Below are 18,567 nucleotides of genomic sequence, written 5' to 3' on the forward strand. Positions count from 1 at the left end.
AGGGAACAGGGCCAGGATCATAGAGGGGACAGGAGGGGACAGGGTTGCTCAGGAGGGCGGCACACGGCACCACTGGAGGCCAGCGGGAGCCTGTGGAGGTGTTGGGACACTGTGGGTCCATCCTGGCCCCCAAGGATCCATCCTGGCCCCCAGGAATCCATCCATCCCATCCTGCAGGGATCCATCCCACAGGGATCCAGCCCTGCAGGGATCCATCCCATCCCGCAGGGATCCATCCCATCCCACAGGGATCCATCCCATCCTGCAGGGATCCATCCCGCAGGGATCCAGCCCATCAGGGATCCATCCCATGGTTGACAAGCCAACCCCTCGGCCAGCCCGGCCTGCTGCACATCTGTTGCACATCTGTTGCACATCTGCAGTGCCCAGGGATGGCTCTGCCCTGCCTCTCCAGCCACAGCACCTCCAGAAGGCTCCAAAGGCCCCGAGCAGGGCTTGGCTACAGATCGATCTCATAGTCAGAGCAGGAATCTGTAACTTATCCCCACCAGGCTCTCTCTGGGAGCCACCTCTGCTGCCCAGCCCCACCTTTGCATTGTGTGCAGAGCATTGGGAGGTGTGCTTGAAACCCCCACTGGCTGACAGGAACAGCAGAGCTCATGAAACACCCTCAATATCCAAAATCCTGCCCCAGGAAAGCTGCAGCGATGGGACCGGGATCACCTCCCACCCAAACATCTGTAAAGCAGGAGCTGCAATCCCTTTCCCAGCCCCTCCTGCCCCCCCAGATCTCCCTAATCCCCTCCTAAAAGAGGGTGCCAGGACAGCACAAGGGTCATTGCACAAGGGATCAGCACAGCAGGCTCCCAGCACAGCAATTCCCAGCCCGGGCTGAGAAGCTCAGGCTGCAAACGCTGATTCATGGAAAGGTCCTGGAGGTGGAATTCAGCCAGCTCAGGCCCAGCCATCATCTGCAGCCTCAGCACTGCACAGGGCTCCCAGGGACTGCAAAAATCCCACCCAGGCAGGGCTGGCAGAAAAAGTCATTGCAGGAGTAAGAATTTAACACCTCCGTGCAACATAAAGGACTTAACACTTATTTATATGGATTAAATACCTATTCAGCCATAAATCTATGAAAGTTTTCAATTCGGGAGGGCAGCAGTGGAAAAATTAACATTTCACAGTAAATGTAGTATTTTTTACCTTGTAACACCTTCTCTTTCATAGCATGACAGGTTTGCAGGTATGTGGAGTACAAGTTTGAAGGTATTTTGTCAGCTCTGTGGAAAAGAAGAGATGCATTACCCTGCATAACCACAAACTGCCTTTATTAAATAAGCACAAACAACAGCCCTTCTATGAAATGTAATTAGAGGGACTCTGAAGCATTAAGAGCATCTGGAGCATTTTTTAATCAACTGACATGAGGGGCAGAGATTTCTACCCAGGGCTTTCACAGCAAGCATTGCACACGTGTAGCACATGAAAACCCAATACTGTACATGTTATTAATTCATATTTTAATGCCTGTTTCATATCTAGTTGATGTGTAAGACCCCATAAGAGTGTGAGCTGTGAGATGCAGCATTCACAGATGTAAAACACGAACGTGCTGAGACCAAGGTGTGACCTCTTCTCTGCAGGGCAGGCACTTACTGCTAAGAGCACGTCCCACGAGGCTCCCCAGAACTCAGCTGCTTCCCTTACAACTTTAATTTCACTAAATGATCCAGCCTTTAATTTTAGAGCCAGACTGGAATGACAAGGCAGGGCCAAGCACCTCATTTGCAGGCAGTGTTGCAAACATTCTTCCTTCATGAGGGGTTACAGAGGAACTACTGGATGTAAACTAAAGCTACTCCTGCAGTGCAGAAAAGCACATTTAAACACGCATGCAGGGCCAGCTGGAGTTCTGAGAGGATCTGTGTCCTCCTGAGGCATCACCCTGGTGCCCCTTGAGCATTAACAGACATTTAAGTTTCATCTCTCACTCCCTCCTTATCCCCTCCCAAAGAGCCTTTCACAGAGGGAGCTCATATTCCTGGGGAAATTTTATATTCAGCTGTATCCTTCAAGATTTGCATAAAAATGTATCTGGCCTGGAGCCAGAGGGACTCCTAAAGAATGATTTCACAGTGGCCAGAGGACTAATTACACACACCTAAAGACTGCACAGATAAGATCCTCCATGCACAACGTGCAAGCCACAGACCTGGGCCACCAAGCCCTGCCAAGAGGTTGGTTGTAAGCAAGGCGTCAAAGCCTCTGATAACCTGATATCAAATGTCCCAAAAAGAAAGCCCAGCAGCACAGAAAACAACACTGGGATGTCTGAATACCTCTTTAAGGAGTCTATAAAAGCCATGCGTCCATCTGGAGTTTTAGGGAGCTGCAAGAGAGGAAAAGGCAGGTCAGGGGCAAATTATCTGTGTGCAAACACACAGCTAATGGGAGGGGCAGAGAAAAAAGCCAAATACTGACCACACGGGGCCTGAGCAGAGCTGGAAGGAACCAGGAAGTGTAATATGGTCGTCTGAAAATGCTGAGAAAATAAACAGAGCAAAGTATTAACAATGCCAAAGGTCCAAAGTTCCATCTCCACACCTCAGGAGTTAATTTGATGTTCATGGTAACGTGAATGACCACAGACAAACTAGGTTCAGATTAGCCAGTGGTTTTTAATTTATTTCATTTTGCTTTATATTGTAATAATTTTGGACTTCTTTTGCACAGGGGAATGTGCCTTTTCACTCTCCCCACAAATATCCTCTATTAAGATGACTCCTCAGGAAGTGGGAAGAACTTCCCCAAATCTCCCTTGCTCACATCCTCAATTTTCTTGTTTCCTTATTTTGATTCAGACTTGGCTTCTACAATTATTGTTATTATTATTATTCTAGCTAAACCCAGGAGGAGCTGAGAAGCACACAGTACCTGGCTTCTATCACAGAGGTTGGGATCTTCCTGGTGTTTTCAAATATCTGAAGGGCCTTTTCAACATCACGGAGAGCCTGGGCCTGGGGCTGCCTCACACGAGGAATGGAAGAAAGATGTGAGAAATCAAGGGTGATGATGAACTTACCTTTTCTGTTCTGAATTTGCTTTATTGTGATTCTATTCTAGCTGTACATGTGGAATTAAGGCACATCATCTCCACTTCCAGCCTGTGCCTGCAGGCAGAGGCACTGACACCCCGGGTTTCTCTCGTTTGAGTTGTAAGACACCTCAAGCTGCAACAAGTTTCTCAGCTGAAAACCAGACCAGACTTTGAAAAATTAAATTAAATCCTCACTTATGCCTGTGAGTTCATCACAGGACTGGGTTTCTTGTATTATATTCAGCTACCCTGCCTCCAGCCTGTATTTAATGTAATCATGTAAGTGAGGCCTCTTCCTCTGATCAAAATGTAGGAAGGAATAATAAAGCCAAACACTTCCTTATAAATTATTGTTGTTACCTAAAATTCATCATGATTCACAGTGTGAAACTGCAGAGTGTAGATTCCACCCCAAAATCTCTTTTGAATACCCACATTTTAGTCCCACACAACAGAGATGGAGTGCTCCACCAAAAAGAATCAAGATACCTATAAAATGTGACTCCAGTTTTCATGAAAACTGGGGAGATCGTGTGTTTATGGCCACTGAAACCTCTGGCTTAAAGCTGGAGACTTGGCAGCACACTCAGCCTTGGAATGGCAGGGAGGTTGATAACCTCAGTGCTTTTCCAGAGGAAAAGGGACGTGGGTGATGAGCAAACTGGGACACAGAGCAGCAGTACCTGCACAGCCTCCCCGGGGGCAGAGAGGTCTTCGTAGAGTCCCATGTCCTCTATGGCCACCTGTGGGAGGTCAGAGGTGCAGGTGGTCACACACAGCAGGCTTTGACAGACCCAGAAAGAACTCTTCTCAAAAGACTTCAACCTTTCCTGACCTTGAGGTCGGCCAGTCGGGTTTTGGCCAGGGTGATGTACTCCAAGAGCAGGGAGCGGTGTTTGCTGGGCACAAAGGGTGGGAACATGATGTGCACCTGAAACGTGACAACCACGAGACTTGCCGTTGTTACAGGACACCAGGTAAAATTCTAACTCGTTCTGACTAATGCTCACCTCAAATACTCCCCAGAGAAGGCATTATTGCTTGGTTAAGGATCAATCATTTTCATGGCAACTGATATAATTTTTCCCAACAACAAACAAACAAAATCAGTGAAGCGCCTAAACTTAATCCCATGGAAGGAATTTTCCCCATCAATAAAATAATTTTATCCTTCCTTATTGCAGGAAGAAAAGGGTTTGAATAATGAACCAGAAGTAATGCAATTACTATAACAGCACTTATAATGAGCTGAATCTACTGAAAGGCACAAGGACAGTCACTCTGGGGCAGTTCTGGACCTGAAAACCATCTCTGCCAGCACCTTCTCACCTTCAGGTATGGTGCAGCTTCAAAGGGCACCAGCTCTGACAGGAACTCCAAGAGGAAAACCAGAGATTTCTTACTGCTCCCGTGGTGGCCACCAGCATTCCCAAAGGAAGCCTGAAATGAAACAGAGGAAAATGGCAAGACAGCCTTTCAGCGTGGAGAGAATCCTCATCCAAGCAGTGCCATAACCGAGCACACCAATCCCAAAAATCCCATTTCTGTCAGGAGAATCTTTCTGCAGAAAAGTCTCCAGAGAAAGTTTATAGAATCATGGAATGGTTTGGGTGGGAGGGATCTTAAAGACCACCTAGATCCAAACCCCTGCCACATCTTCCACTAGCCCAAGTTGCTCCAAGCCCCATCCAACCTGACCTTGGGCACTTCCAGGGATCCAGGGGCAGCCACAGCTGCTCTAGGCACCTGTGCCAGGACCTCACCTCCCTCACAGCCAGGAATTCCTTCCCAATATCCCATCCATCCCTTCCCTCTGGCAGTGGAAGCCATTCTCTGTGTGCTGTCCCTCCATCCCATGTCCCCAGTCCCTCTCCAGCTCTCCTGGAGCCCCTTTAGACCCTGGCAGGGGTTCTGAGCTCTCCCTGGATCCTTCTCCTCTCCAGGTGAGCATTCCCAGCTCTCCCAGCCTGACTCCAGAGCAGAGGGGCTCCCTTGGATCACAGTGATTTACAGAAGTCTCTATGGAAGTTTGCTGCCATAAGAACACTCAAACAAGGCAACTTTGAGATGCACCAAAAGATTGATATTCATGAGGGAACCACAAATCTGCAGGTTTCTGCACAGGTTTATCTGGGCCTTCTGAGGAAAACAACCAGTCTGAGACTACAGAGAACACAACCAGTTTACCTTCTGATACCTCCTGGACACTCTATCAGCCAAAGCTGAGCTTAGATTTGCAAACTCATACAAAGGAATTTCCAGGCTGAATTTGCGTGGAGATTTGCATCCCTAAAACACCCACCTGTTTACAGTTAAAAGCAACAACCAATTATCTGTAGGGTCGAACACAGCAATTACAGCTGCATGCAAACCTCCAGGAACCAGGAACGCTTCCTCTGCCACAACCCCCAACTTATGCAGTAACAACAGTGCTGCTTATCAAGATACTGAAATCCATCCAAGATGATGATAATAACAGGAATTACATGTCTGCATTCCTAGCAAATAACTAGAACAGGCAAGGTGGACTTAAAAGATGAAAGGAGGGAAAACTGGGGAAAACCAAATAAATTTATTCTTTGCAGACACAAAGGCAGTAATAAATATTCAATCATTCCTAAAATCAATACAATCCCTTGAACTTTTCTTTTTTATTTTTCTTCCCCTTTCTCATTCCTGGTTATCCTGTCTGGAACAAGACTTTCTCCACGCATCAGATCATTCCTTATGCACAGGTTGCCTCACACAATTAAAACAAAGCTCACCAGTCAGGCCTCACTTAGTCTCACCTTAAACCACTCAGAGTAAGGCATGAAGACAGCAGGGCCCTCCAGAGCAGCCTGACGAGCAATCAGGAACGCAGTGATCATATTTTCCATGTCATAATTCCCAAAGGCCTTTAGCAAGAGATGGCTCAGTAGATCTAGGAATATAAAACAATAACCTCACACTTTGCTCCTGACAACAGTGCTGTACATTCTGCAGTAAATGAAGACAAATACCTGTGATAAAACATGAGGCAGGACATGTATTGCAGCCTGGAGAACCTCTGGGGTCTGATTTTATTTTTTTATGCACTTTCAACTGTCAAACATACTTGGATTCCCTGCAGGGAGTCCAGCACTGGGATAATTAGTAAGGAATTCTCACAAACAAGCTCTGCTAGCAAAGGTGAGCTAGAACTAAGGTTCAGTAATCACTGCGCCAATTAACAATGAAGGTAATTATCAAACCACCACTCTGGGCTGTACACAGAGTTTGAGAAGAGGCAGGCACGAGGCCTGGCATTCACATTACTATGGACATGGAAAGTCTGAGTGGAAAAGCAGATGTCCTGTCCTGCTGCTCTTTTCCATGCAGGAACCCCCATGCAGACAGCCCCTGTGCTGACTGCCCTGCAGCACAGGCACACGCCAGGCTGGCAGTGCCCACCTACCCTTGAAGAGCTGCTCAGCCTCAGCCTGGCACACCACCAGCGTGGACACACAGGACAGGACGTGCTGCCAGTTCACCTCGTGGGTCTCCAGGACTTGCTGCAGCTGGCAGATGGATTCCTTCACACTGAAGGTCACCAACAACTGGAGGAGTGATGGCAATTCCTGTTAGCTAGGACATACAGCCACAAGAAAGAGGGGACTACAGGCAAGATTGACAGGCTTCTCTGTGACTTTGTCAAGCTATCCTGCAGCTTTTGGATCAGCTTCCCAGGCCCAAATATCAGCCTGGGCTGGAACCAGCACCAGCTACAATAAACAGTAAAATTCCCATTCTTTCAGAACTCATGTCTTACTCTGTGCCAGTGAAAATTCACATCTCCAATCAGCACCTTTGTTCTCATTAAGTGCTTTGCACTAGCAAAAACCTCTGTCGTTCTTTTCCGTCATGCTTCCTCCTCCCAGAGCTTCTGGCAGTGGGTTTGGATTCTGCAACTGGATAATGTTGCACTAATTTCCAATAATCTGATTTCAGGTTTTCCAGTGGATATAAGCCCAACATAACAAAATTCTCTGAGTGACACCAGGCAGACGTACCTTGCGATACAGAGTCGTGAGCAGGGGAGAAGTCCTGGTAAAACTCCACTCCTTCTGCATCTGGATGGCATCAGACACTGCACCCACAAAAAGAAAACTTCAGCAGCAGGTTTTACAATACACCCAAAACACACAGGTTTCCCTTGTGCAGCCATTAAGGACTGCCCAGTGGAATTCTGTCTCCCATCAGTCTTTGGCTGTGGCACAAGGGCTGGGCCGTTCCATTATGGCACTGCCACCCCAGAGCTGTTTTTGTGATCCCACGTGCGTAGGCTGACATGGCACACGCACAGAGAATCAGCAAGGAATCAGCTTTTCCCTCATTAACCTCTTTCATCTGGGAGCCAGCAATGACACAGCTCTCCCACACAGCAGACAAGCAGCTCCAGATCACAGCTTGTGGGGACTTTACAGTGGATTTCATAGCTCAAACATATTTATTCCTAAAAACATCAAGCTTCATGTTTATTGATCCGGGATTAAAATCTTCCTGCCAAAAATCTCCCGAGCTATGACCCTGAGATGACTTTTCTTGTCTGATTTGGCTCCCTGCTTTTACAGACCCCAGGAAGGAGCTGAGAAGCCTGGAGGCTGCTCTGGCTCTGGGTCTTGCAGGCTGGGCCCCACTCAGTGTGGGACAGAGCTCTGGACACACCTGGAGACACCTGGAGACACCTGGAGACCCCTGTCCCTGCCCATTCCCACCTTTCAGCACGGGGTTGTAGGTGAGAACCTCGGTCAGGGTGTGTCTGAAAAACTGCCTCAAGGAATCGGGGTGAGCCACACTTCCATACAGGGACACGTTGAACACATTCAGCCTGCAAAGGACAAGGAGATACCAGAAACAATGTCAGCCAGGTGATCAGCCAGACTGAAAAATATCAGCAGTCAGGTGTGATAATATATGATCCACCAGCTGCTGATGAAATAGGAACAACCAGGTGCAGCTTAGGGTGAATGACTGATTTTTATTCTACATCCATCTTCTCAGATTGCCACAATTATATACTTTTTGATATGTATTAAAAAAAAAAAAAACAAAAAAACAAAAAATGAATGGTTACTCAACACTATGTAGCCAGCAGATGAATTGTGAGTCTGAGGGGTATCCCTGCACAGGGCTGAAGGTGACACAGCAGTTCAATGAAACAAGTATGGAAGCAGGGATTGCAGATTTCACCTTCCAGATGTTTCTGCTAAGAAGCAGTGAGGAAACTTGATGGGGAATTTCTGGCATGACAAGAGGGAAGTCCAGGGTTGGCTCCAGCACTGCCAGAACCCACTTTCCTACCTGGCCCTTATCTTTTTTACAAGCATTTTTATCTGCACATATTTTATTAGAGGAGAATACCAAGCACAAATAGCACTGAAAGAGGTGGGGAGGGTGTGTAAATAAGTAAAAAACACCCCACAGCATTGCTCCTATTTCAGTAAGAAGTACAACACTGGATAAAAACCTCCTCCTGACACTGTTTGGAACGTTTCTTACCAGAACCTCACAGCTTGCACCATGGAAACATCTTCCTGCTTCTCTTTACCAACAGCATCAAGCACCCCTGGACCCCAAAACACACAAAAACCCAGTGAGAAAAGAACTGTAACACTAAACCCCACATGGGAATTAACAGGAATGAGCAATTTGTGCCCCTTTACAAAGGTGACCCCACTAGGGAAATGTGCAGAAGCCACTCAGCAGTGCTAAATTCTTACCAGATTTTCTCCAAAGTGACACAGGGACTCAGAAACTATTACCATTGACCTTGAACCAATTTTAAAACATTCCCAAGAACGTGCTATTAATGAAGCCATCTAAAAATGCATATAAATCAGTATTTCATTTCCAAACCCAGCCCTAATGCATCTGTGAGTGTGAGCATCGTGAAGCCTGTCTGGAGGCAGGGATTTGCACAAGCTGAATTAAGCACCCTGCAAACCACGGTCCAGACAAAGGGCAGGCTGGGGGAGGGTTTGTAATGTGCCATTTGCATAGCAGGAATTCCTTTAAAAGCTCGATCTGCCCCAAAACGACGGGTAGAGATCAAACAGGTTGGCAGCTTGCGCAGCGCGTTGTCTTGGCGATGATCAGCCCACACCTCTCTGAGCCCACAGACTGGGAAACCCTCTGCTTTGCAGTCTGCTGCAGCAGCACTTCTGCTTTGTGCCACCCTGCCTCGAAAACCCTCCTCTTTCAACTCTTAATGGAGCTTGGTTTGTGTATTCAAATCATTTCGTTAAGGAAAAAAACCCTGAAAAGAAGAAAAAACCCTGAGCAGGGGCAGGAACCAGAGAAGCAGATGTCCCTCACATGCCACCACAGCTTTAGGATGTAACACTCTCTCCTGCTGAGGAATACTTTAAGGTTAAGTAGGAGAGAATAAAGCAAAGGAGATAAACTCAGCTTATCTTCAGGCACAGCAGCTCAACACTGCCAGATCATTACAGCGAACACATTGCTCCCATGCTACTCCCAGCCTGTCCTTCTCCTCCTGTGAAGGTCCTCAGCAGCAGGGAATTTTTTTACATTAAAAATCCTAATGTTCTCCAGGGATTAATGAAGTGAGACTCCTCAGAGGTGATCCAAAAGTATGGACTAATAAAATATCTTACATAAACCTCCTGTAATGCATTTTGCAGGCACACAGACTGCGAGTGTGGCAGTGCAGGCTGCGCAAACGGGAAGGGCAAATGAAGAGCAGGATGCAGACTCCTGTCTGCCTGCCAACAGCTTGCTCCTCCTCCTCCAAAATCACTGCTCCTCTGCTGAGAAGGGTTGGTTTTCAACTGCTTAAAGGGCCACCTGAGATGGGATTCATGCATATTAAATAATAAAGCACTTCTCTTGCTGCTTTCCCTTTTTGGAAGAACTCACAAGGTCTGTGAGGTATCTCTGTGTACAGACAGTGCTCCCTGCGAGACCTGGGGCAAGGGATGGGGCTGGCAGCACCCACAGGGATGGAGGGGAGGTGCCATGGCCTGGCATGGGGGTCACCTTACAGCAGAGAGAAAGCAGCAGCCTCTGCAGCAGCACTGAGCAGGAAACTTGCCAGCAAGGAAAGCGCTGTCACTAAGGAGACAGGAGTGACAGCAGCTGCACTGTCAGGTGACACCAGCCGGGGTGTGGGACATGGCAGGGGGGTAAGGAGTGTGACAACAGCAGGTACAGCATCTCCCCGTGAGGATCAGCTGTGACACAGGACAAAAATAACCTCCGTGTGTCTTTAGTCCTTCTGCATCAGGATTTGCTGGTAAATCAGGCGCTGCTGCGCTGAGCCCTCAGCAGAGGCACCAGGGCAGCTCAGGCCAGGGCAGGCACGTTGCAGTTCATGGACATTGGTGTTTAGAGACTACACACCTACACTAGATGGCTTGGCTCAGCATAAAAATAGAGGTTTCAGAAAACCTCAGCCTGTAAATCCAAACATGAGTCAGCAAAATCGCTCAATGCTGTCAATTCAAAGTTTAGGCAGAAAAAATAAAATCTAAGAAGCAAAGCTGATCCTGGCCTAACCTCTGTGTTTCACCTGCTTCCAAGCAAGCCTGTTAAAAATCAGGAAATCGAGTCAGGTATCTCTATGATGTTACAGCTGGGAGCAGGAAAAAAAAGTAGTATAAAAGGCAAGAAATTATCTGCAGTGTCTGGAGACACTTTAAGAGAACGACAGGGAAAGCAGTGGCAAATAAAATCAGTGACATAAATATTATGCACAACAACACAGACAAAGCAGCCAGGCAAAGGATTTCTCCTTAGGGATTCAGCAGGGAGCAAGGAATAGAAGTCTTGGAAACAGCAGTGGCTGCACAAAGCTGGGATCACAGCAATACTTACATGCCAGCATTCTCTGTAAGACAGCATGGCAGATCTGTTCAAAATTGGCAAATTAATGGATTTAGAGTTTTAAAGGGCTGCAGTTCAATGCAGAAAAAGTAAATTGACTCAATGAGTTTTGTCCCTCTTAAAGCTTCCCTTAGACCTTAGGCTCTGCAATAGAACAGATAAAATAGACAGAAGGGCAGCACTTTCCAACCTTACAACATTCCATGTCTCATATTCAAATGGAACACCCAAGCAATCCAGGTGAAAGGAAGTTAAAAAAAACCCTTGATGTGCCACCTTGGAGCAATTCTCCACACAAAAAGTCTAAATTCTGATTTCACCATTTCCCCTACTCCAGTACCTGTACCTGTACCAGCACCCTCTCCTCGCAGCTCCAAGCTCTGAATTATTTGTACTCAGCAAGAGCCAGAGATTAATGGAATTGTTTTATTTAAGCACCGTTTGCAACCAGGTTCATTCTGTCCTTACGTAGGCAACCTTCTGGAATTCCACCTTCCTTCCCAGCTCTGAAGCCTGCTCAAAGCCATTCTGAAGAAACACGATGGCAAAGTCTGCAAATCAAGAAGGAATTGGTGTTCCAGCATCCCCTCTGCACACAGGTCACCTGCTCCTTCCTCTCCCACCTGTCCCAACAGTCTGTAAAAAGCCTTCACTCAGCAGGAATCATTTACTGTCTTGGAGTAAAGTTATGCCCAGGAAAAAGAAGCCAGAACTTCAAGGATTATAAAGTGTAAAGAATTTGCAGTTATGCTCCATGACCTCTGCAGAACTCAGAGGGGCTGTAGTTGATCAGCTACACTGGTCCACACTCAACACACTGGAGGGATTTTTTCCTAACTAAACCAAGAAAATAAAGAATAGAAATTAACAGGGGGGAAATGGAACTCTGAAATATTTCTAGCCCAAAATCTCTCTGGGACTTTGCAGAGTGTCACAGTGCCAGTGTATCATCCCTGAACCAGGCCCCTCATAATTACACTTTCTTGAGTTACCATAACCCTAAAGGACAGAAAAATTCAAACTAATTATTTTTTAAAGGCAGAAAATTTGCTAAATTTGCTAAACATATTAAAAATATATTCCCCAGAGAAATGAAGTAAGGAAACACAAAGTGAAGCCTGCGTTGTTGCACCTCTGAGGTTCTGCCCTGCACCCAGCCCAGGGCCTTGCCTGAGAGAATTCTCTGTGCCAGCTCCGTGTCCCCACAGGGGATGTCCCCAGCCTGCTCACAAAGGCCACAGAGGCTGCTGCAGAGCCACTCCACTGCTGCTGGGCCTGCTGGGCTCCTGCAACACAAAAGCACCTTCAGTTCAATCCCTCCTGCTTTCTGTAAGGCTTGGCTGTCTCTCCACCCGTGCACTCTGCTCTAAATATGCCACTTCGTTTATTTAATTTGGACCAGCACATTTGCTTTACAAGCAGTTGTTTTTTATATTATTTGCTTTATAAAAAGATCTCACAAAAAGCACATGCAAAGGAAAAACGTGGGTGAAATTGTGCATCCAAGTATTTCCTCATCCCCGACATGAAAGTTTCCATTGAGAAACCACTGCTAGAAGAATTTCAGTTCCAATTTCTAAGACACTTGGATAAAAATGCTTCAAAAAAGAAATTAAATTCTTAATCTATGCCTTTGGTTCCCTTAAATTGCTTTCATTGTGAACAGACAAGTGAGCAAGTGTCAGAAGCCTCAAAAATCACTGGGACATTCCTTTGACACAATAAGGAGACAACCTGAACTTCACAAATGGGTGAGTTGTTAGCTCTGTATCATGGAATAATGTAATGGTTTGGCTTCAAAGAGACCTTAATGTTCATTTTGTTTCACCCCCTGCTTGGGCAGGGACACTTACAGAAGGTTACTCCAAGCCCTGCCCAACTTGGTCTTGGACACTTGTTGGGGGGCAAAACCTAAAATTCTTAGACTAACAATTCCTGGAGATTAACTTTGCCAGACCAAAAAATTGTAAGATTTTGTGAAGATGGAAACACCCATATTCTGCAGAGCAAGACTTTTTCTCGAGCCCACTTGGTGGTCACCAAGGAGCCACTGCACTAAACTGGGCTAATTACCCCGGAGTAACCCCCCAAACCCACAGCAGCTCCTAAATCCTGCTAATCTGATCCCTTGCCAGCACCTGACCATATCCTCAGTCCAGAATACTCATGATAATCCCTGATTATGTTTCAATAGGCTTTGGGAGATCAGCTACATCTGCACCCCCCAGAGCCCTGCTCACCTCTCCAGCAGCTCTGCCAGGCCAGCGATGTCCCCGCTGTGCAGGTGCCACACGGCTTCCAGCACCGGCGGCTCCTAAGGAGATGTCACCAGCAGCTCACATTAACATTTGGCTATTGCACATGATACATGAGAAAAAAAGCTGAATTCTGTTCCCAGCGGCTGTTAAAATTTAAAATTGACAACGCAGGAAATACCTGGCGATGAATTTGGGTGCTTTAGGGTTGTAGATGCATCATAATTTTATATTTTTGTGGACAAGTAATGAATATATTCATCTTTTCCTTCTGGAATAATGCTGATTCTGTAGATTTAAAGGAGCAGGGATATCCCAGGAAACAGATAAGACAACTGAGTTTCAGGTCTTGTTAATGCATATCCAGATCCAGATTAGAGAATTATCTTTTAGTCTACTAACTGTTTATTAGTCCCTGTGGAACAAGGTTGCCACTCTCAAGTCCATATCCCAACAGAGCTGGGATTGCAGGAGACTACAGGGAGAGACTCTGCAATCATCCAGGCAGAAAGGCTGATGGACACAAAGGAAAAAGGAACAAAAGTCTGCACCAGGCACCAGGCATTGCTCCTGAGCCAGCAAAACTGCGCTGCAGGGTGCACCTGGCAGGGAAAAGGTGCAGCAGCAGCAGCTTCTGATCATTCCAGGCAGAACAAACACCTCCACAAAACCTCCCCACCTTGAGAAGGAAGAGGCATTTGGGAGCCTTGGGCACAGGGAAAAGCCAAAGCCCCAGCAGCTTTCTGCTGTGACCAGCAGCTGCCTCACACCCTGACCCCAAACTCGCCCACATACTTTTTCTTCACAACCTAATTCTTACTGTAACACCCTCAGTTACAGTTATCTCTCCCTTATCCCCGTGTCTTCCCCAGGACCAGGAGATCCTAATCAGCATGTGAAACACACAGGTGCTATTTTCAGCTCAGGAGCAGATATTTGAGACCAGAGCACAGCCCTTTATCTGGGCAGATCAGCCTTTTCCTGCTTTCCCATGAGAGCAGTGAGCAATCAGAACTGTCCCACTCATAAAAAAACCCTTGACTCCACGCACAGCACCTGTCTCCACAAAATACACCCGAATGAAATCAAGACATCCCATTTGTCAGTCAGCACAAGCTGTTATCTGCTATCTGCTTTCTCTGTGACCTCACCTTGTCTTATCACCATTCCCAGGTAAACCAAGCGGAGAACCAGGATGCCAAAGACACTTAGAATATTGCTGGAAAAGCACACAAGGGGCTCTGGGACTGTGCCATCCCACAGCTAGCTGGGAGTTTCTGCACTGGACCTGGAGAGCACCCCAAAACCAGCATCTGATCACCACGGTGCTGTCAATGATCTTTTGTGGCAGTTTCCAATAATTCAAATAATTCCAAACCTCAACTGGGTTGAAAAAGCAAATCCCACTGCAGAGACAAGGAAGTTCCCACTAAATTTGCTCTAAAACAAACAGAGCAACCAAAAAGTCCCACCATCTGTAATTCAGCTCATGCTTTTGGAAGGTCAGGAAAACCAGTCATTCTTAGGAATTCAGAGATGAATCCTCATGGTCAACACCACACCACACCACAGTGTTTCTCCATCAGTTCTCACCTTCATTTTCCACATTTCCTGGCAGAAGAGGGAGCGACAGAACATGTTGTTTGCCAGCAAATCCTTCACAGTCTGAAGCAAGCAGGTCAGCCTCCTCTGGCATCACCCCGGAAACGAAGCAGAAATATTTCTCTTTGTGAATATGCTCTCAGAAAAGCAATTTGTTGCTTTGCCCTGTTTGCTGCTTTTTAAAGGTTCAAATGATGGAGAGAATTTAGGGGAAAGGCCTAAACTTCTTATGTATCTTGTACTTCTGCAAGCAAATTGAACACCTCAGTGAATAATTTTCCGCTCATGTTTGGGGTTTAATCAGAGCAGATAAACTGGGCTTAAAGTGAAACCTAACAGTGCTGTTTTGTTGACAAATTAAAGATAAAGCTTTCCCCTTACTCTCTGGTCAGAGTTCAGCAGTGGGACTCTTGAGGGGCTGGCAGAATCCTGGCAGATCCGCTCCACGTTGGCAACGGCATTTTTGGCTGCCAAGGTCGCTGTGGGCACACCCAGTTTGGAGGCCTGTTCCTGCAGAACAGAGACTAAACAGCAAAGCAGAAGGTTGTCATCACCAGGCAAGTAAGAAACAAGAGCAGAACAATGAAAAGCAAGTAAAACTGCGGATGCCCATAAAGACAGAAATTCAGTATTGAGGAAGGGCTCTTCCCCACATCTGGTCTGGTAGATGCTCACCTATAAAAGATTCTGGTGACACTCCCTGGTGCTCTGCCCCATCCTGCACACCTGGCTTGGTTGGATCTCCCACCTGGAAACCAAATAAAACCTTAGAACTCTTAGATGTCTGTCACCTATCCCTATACATAAACCTATCCCTGCACTGCTGGAGCAACTGACAACAAATTTACACGAAGCTCCCACGTGGGAGTGGAAAAGCACAGATTTCACCTTACAAGAGGTGTGTGTTTAGTTATTGTCAGTTTATGCATAAAAAAGGAGATACAGGTCAAAGTTCCTCATCCCCAGGGACCAAACAGCTCAGCAGCAGCACCAGGAGCAGAATTTTTATAATCCTTACCTTTCAAGTCCTTTCTGTGAAGCCATGTGGCCATAAATATTTGATGAAACTTGTCCAAATGTTGGCTGATTTTCTAGTTAAATCCCCTTTTTCTTTTTATAACGGGAAATATTCTCTAGAGAAATCCAGATCCTGAACTACAGGAGATATTTTCATTATGTGTTGTAACTGTAAAATCAGTGTGTGAGGAGAGGGAGAAGGCAGCTGAATGAGAAGATAAGGCTGTCATGAGGACAGCCAGGGCAGCCAGGTGTGGTTGGTAATTCAGGGAAAAGCCAAGTCCCTTCTGAATTGTCTTCCCTAGATTCACAAGAAGACAGCTCTGATCTGAAGGAAAATGTGCTGGATTTCCCTTTGTCCCAAACCATGCTTAACCATTTTTAGTCCGTACAACATTGATGGAAAAGGGGTAACAATCCCATTTCTGCAAAACGGAGCTTTCAGCTTCATCTTCCTCCTACACTGTTGGTTTTTCTCTCCACGTACCATGGAACACTGTGTTCCTGGGACCTTGACTCCACAGCCAGTGGCACCCACCTCCAGCTGGGCTCTCCCGCTGCCCAGCCAGCCCACGACACCCTGGAACATCCCTGTCCCATTCCTACCTCCAGGAGGAGGTCAGCCAGGTTCTGGTGCTGATCCAGCAGCCGCAGAGCCGCTCCCTGGAGCTCTGCTGTGCTCCCAAAGGGGCTTTTCCTCTTCCTGGTTCTCCCTGCTGAGAAGTTTGGGTTTATTGAGCAGTGAGTTCCCAAGACAGCCCGAAACCACCTCCCGCTCCTGCTGCTGAGGATGAAGGCAGAGCGGGGTGTGAGGAAAACATACGGGAGACATGAGGGCAGGGAGAGGGGGTGTATGGGGACACGGCGGCTCTGAGGAAAGCAGAGCGGAGGGTACAAAGGCAGATGTTGTGTACCGGGGGTGTACAAGTGCAGATGTTGAGTACCGGGACACGGCGGCTTTGAGGAAAGCAGAGAGGGATGTACAAGGGCAGATGTTGAGTACCGGGACACGAGGGCTCTGAGGAAAGCAGAGAGGGATGTACAAGGGCAGATGTTGAGTACCGGGACACGGCGGCTCTGAGGAAGGCAGAGCGGGGTGCATGGAACGGGACATGGGGGCAGAGGGAGGGCTGTGTGCAGATAGAGAGAAGGGGTGCAGGAAGGCAGAGGGCGGACATTCACGCTCCCCTGTCCCCTCCGCTGTCCCCGCAGGGAGCGCCCGGCGCGGAGCTCGCCCCGGGCCCGCCTCAGCCCTCACGTACCGAGCAGGTCCCGCCAGCTCCTCCCGCCCGCGCCCGCCATCGCGGCCCGCCGCTTCCCGCCGCGAGAGCCCGCGCCGCCATTGGCTCCCGCCGGCCGAACCCACCGATCCCATTGGCTGGAAGGGAGCAGAGGCCGCCCGCGCCCACCCCGCCGCCTCTGCCCATTGGTTGGAAGCGCTGCGTAGTCCCGCCCCCGCCACCCTCTCTGTGGTGGCTGAGGCGGCGCTGCCATGTTGGGAAGGGCGGCGGGAGGGGACGAGGAGGGCGTGGGGAGACACGGGGGGTCGGGCACGGCGAGGGGACCCGCTGTGGCTGTGCGGTGTGAGGGACACGGAGAGGAGACCCGCTGTGGCTGTGCGGTGTGAGGGACACGGCAACAGGACCCGCTGTGGGTGTGGGGTGTGAGCTCGGAGTGTGTGGGACACGGGGAGCTCCGATCCTCTCAGGTCTGAGCTGCTGACCCTGATCCCACCCAGGGAAGGGGACAAGAGTGGCTGGAATTCCCAAAGGGAAGAATCACCAGCATTGCTGGGAGAATAAATAATGGAATTGTGGAATGGTTTGGATTGGAAGGGAATGGTTTGTGCTGCAAGGGACCTTAAAGCTCATCTCGTTTCACCCCTTGCCATGGCAGGGATATCTCCCACTGTCCCAGGCTGCTCCAAGCCTTGTCCAACTTCCAGGGATCCAGGGGCAGCCACAGCTGCTCTGGGCACCCTGTGCCAGGGCCTCACCTCCCTCACAGCCAGGAATTCCTTCCCAATATCCCATCTCACCCTGCCCTCTGGCAGTGCAAAGCCATTCCCCTTGCCCTGGCACTCCACCCCTTGTCCAAAAGCCCTCTCCCTCTTTTTCCTCAGATCTCTTTAGGTCCTGAATGGCCACAAAGTTTCACCAGGAGCAGAGCAGAATTCACAGAGGAATTTTTCCCTCGGATCCGATCCTTCCTGATGATGAACCGCTGCTGTCGACCACCATGGATGGGAGCAGCAGGGGCAATTCCCTATGGAAAGATGAAGTCCTCGGGGTGTGTCCAGCGCCAGGAAGCAGCTCCTGCTGGGGTTGGCCGTGGATGGTTTATTGCAGTGCTGGTGTGAGTCAGCAGCACATGCTGCCAGGAGCCAGGAGAAGATCCAGATCCAGCACAGATCCAGCATGGACAGTGCCACGGGATCCCACCGAGTCTGGGAACCCTGGCCAGAGTCACATTCCCGAGTCGCCTTAACCCCCAGTGCCATCTGCACCTTTGTGTCAGCCCCAGATTCTGGGGGGTCTGGGCAGCCCCAGCTTTTGGGATCCCCCATCACGACTGGGCCCAGCAGGCATCCAACTGTGAGCTCGGCATTCCAGAGTACTCACAGTGTTTATTCCCAGCATCCCCAGTGGTGTTCCCATTGTCCTTGGAATGCCTTCAAGGTCTTCAGGGAGTTTCCAGGGGTGACCTTAAGGTCCTCATGGTGTCCCCAAGGTCCCCCCCTGATGCCCCCAAGGGTCACAAGTGTCC

The 18,567-nt window shown here is 48.4% G+C and overlaps 1 protein-coding gene across 7 annotated transcripts in view; it reads right to left on the reverse strand.

The window, feature by feature from the left end:
• Positions 1 to 17,126, reverse strand: part of FANCA (FA complementation group A) — a 32,679-nt gene extending 15,553 nt beyond the window's left edge. For 5 of the 7 annotated variants that reach the window (XR_014958026.1, XR_014958025.1, XR_014958024.1 and 2 more), the window contains exons 1-21: positions 17,064 to 17,126; positions 16,408 to 16,517; positions 15,460 to 15,532; positions 15,166 to 15,308; positions 14,776 to 14,871; positions 13,168 to 13,241; positions 12,098 to 12,213; positions 11,396 to 11,478; positions 10,919 to 10,952; positions 8,582 to 8,648; positions 7,798 to 7,910; positions 7,093 to 7,169; positions 6,498 to 6,639; positions 5,851 to 5,984; positions 4,391 to 4,501; positions 3,897 to 3,992; positions 3,745 to 3,804; positions 2,899 to 2,987; positions 2,446 to 2,506; positions 2,304 to 2,353; positions 1,168 to 1,244 (exon numbers count right to left, since the gene is read on the reverse strand). Coding sequence is in view for 4 of the 7 variants with exons in the window: in XM_085589997.1 (XP_085446123.1) it covers positions 1,168 to 1,244; positions 2,304 to 2,353; positions 2,446 to 2,506; positions 2,899 to 2,987; positions 3,745 to 3,804; positions 3,897 to 3,992; positions 4,391 to 4,501; positions 5,851 to 5,984; positions 6,498 to 6,639; positions 7,093 to 7,169; positions 7,798 to 7,910; positions 8,582 to 8,648; positions 10,919 to 10,952; positions 11,396 to 11,478; positions 12,098 to 12,213; positions 13,168 to 13,241; positions 14,776 to 14,871; positions 15,166 to 15,308; positions 15,460 to 15,532; positions 16,408 to 16,517; positions 17,064 to 17,103 (1,846 nt within the window). In the remaining 3 variants the exon portion in view is untranslated. Of the gene's footprint in view, positions 1 to 1,167; positions 1,245 to 2,303; positions 2,354 to 2,445; positions 2,507 to 2,898; positions 2,988 to 3,744; positions 3,805 to 3,896; positions 3,993 to 4,390; positions 4,502 to 5,850; positions 5,985 to 6,497; positions 6,640 to 7,092; positions 7,170 to 7,797; positions 7,911 to 8,581; positions 8,649 to 10,918; positions 10,953 to 11,365; positions 11,479 to 12,097; positions 12,214 to 13,167; positions 13,242 to 14,775; positions 14,872 to 15,165; positions 15,309 to 15,459; positions 15,533 to 16,407; positions 16,518 to 17,063 lie in introns of those variants that run through there. The other 2 variants (XM_085589998.1, XM_085590000.1) reach the window with 2 other exon arrangements.
• Positions 17,127 to 18,567: the final 1,441 nt, after the last annotated feature.

This window comes from Lonchura striata, chromosome 11, assembly GCF_050655825.1.
Source record: "Lonchura striata isolate lonStrDom1 chromosome 11, ASM5065582v1, whole genome shotgun sequence".
Classification (NCBI taxonomy): domain Eukaryota; kingdom Metazoa; phylum Chordata; class Aves; order Passeriformes; family Estrildidae; genus Lonchura; species Lonchura striata.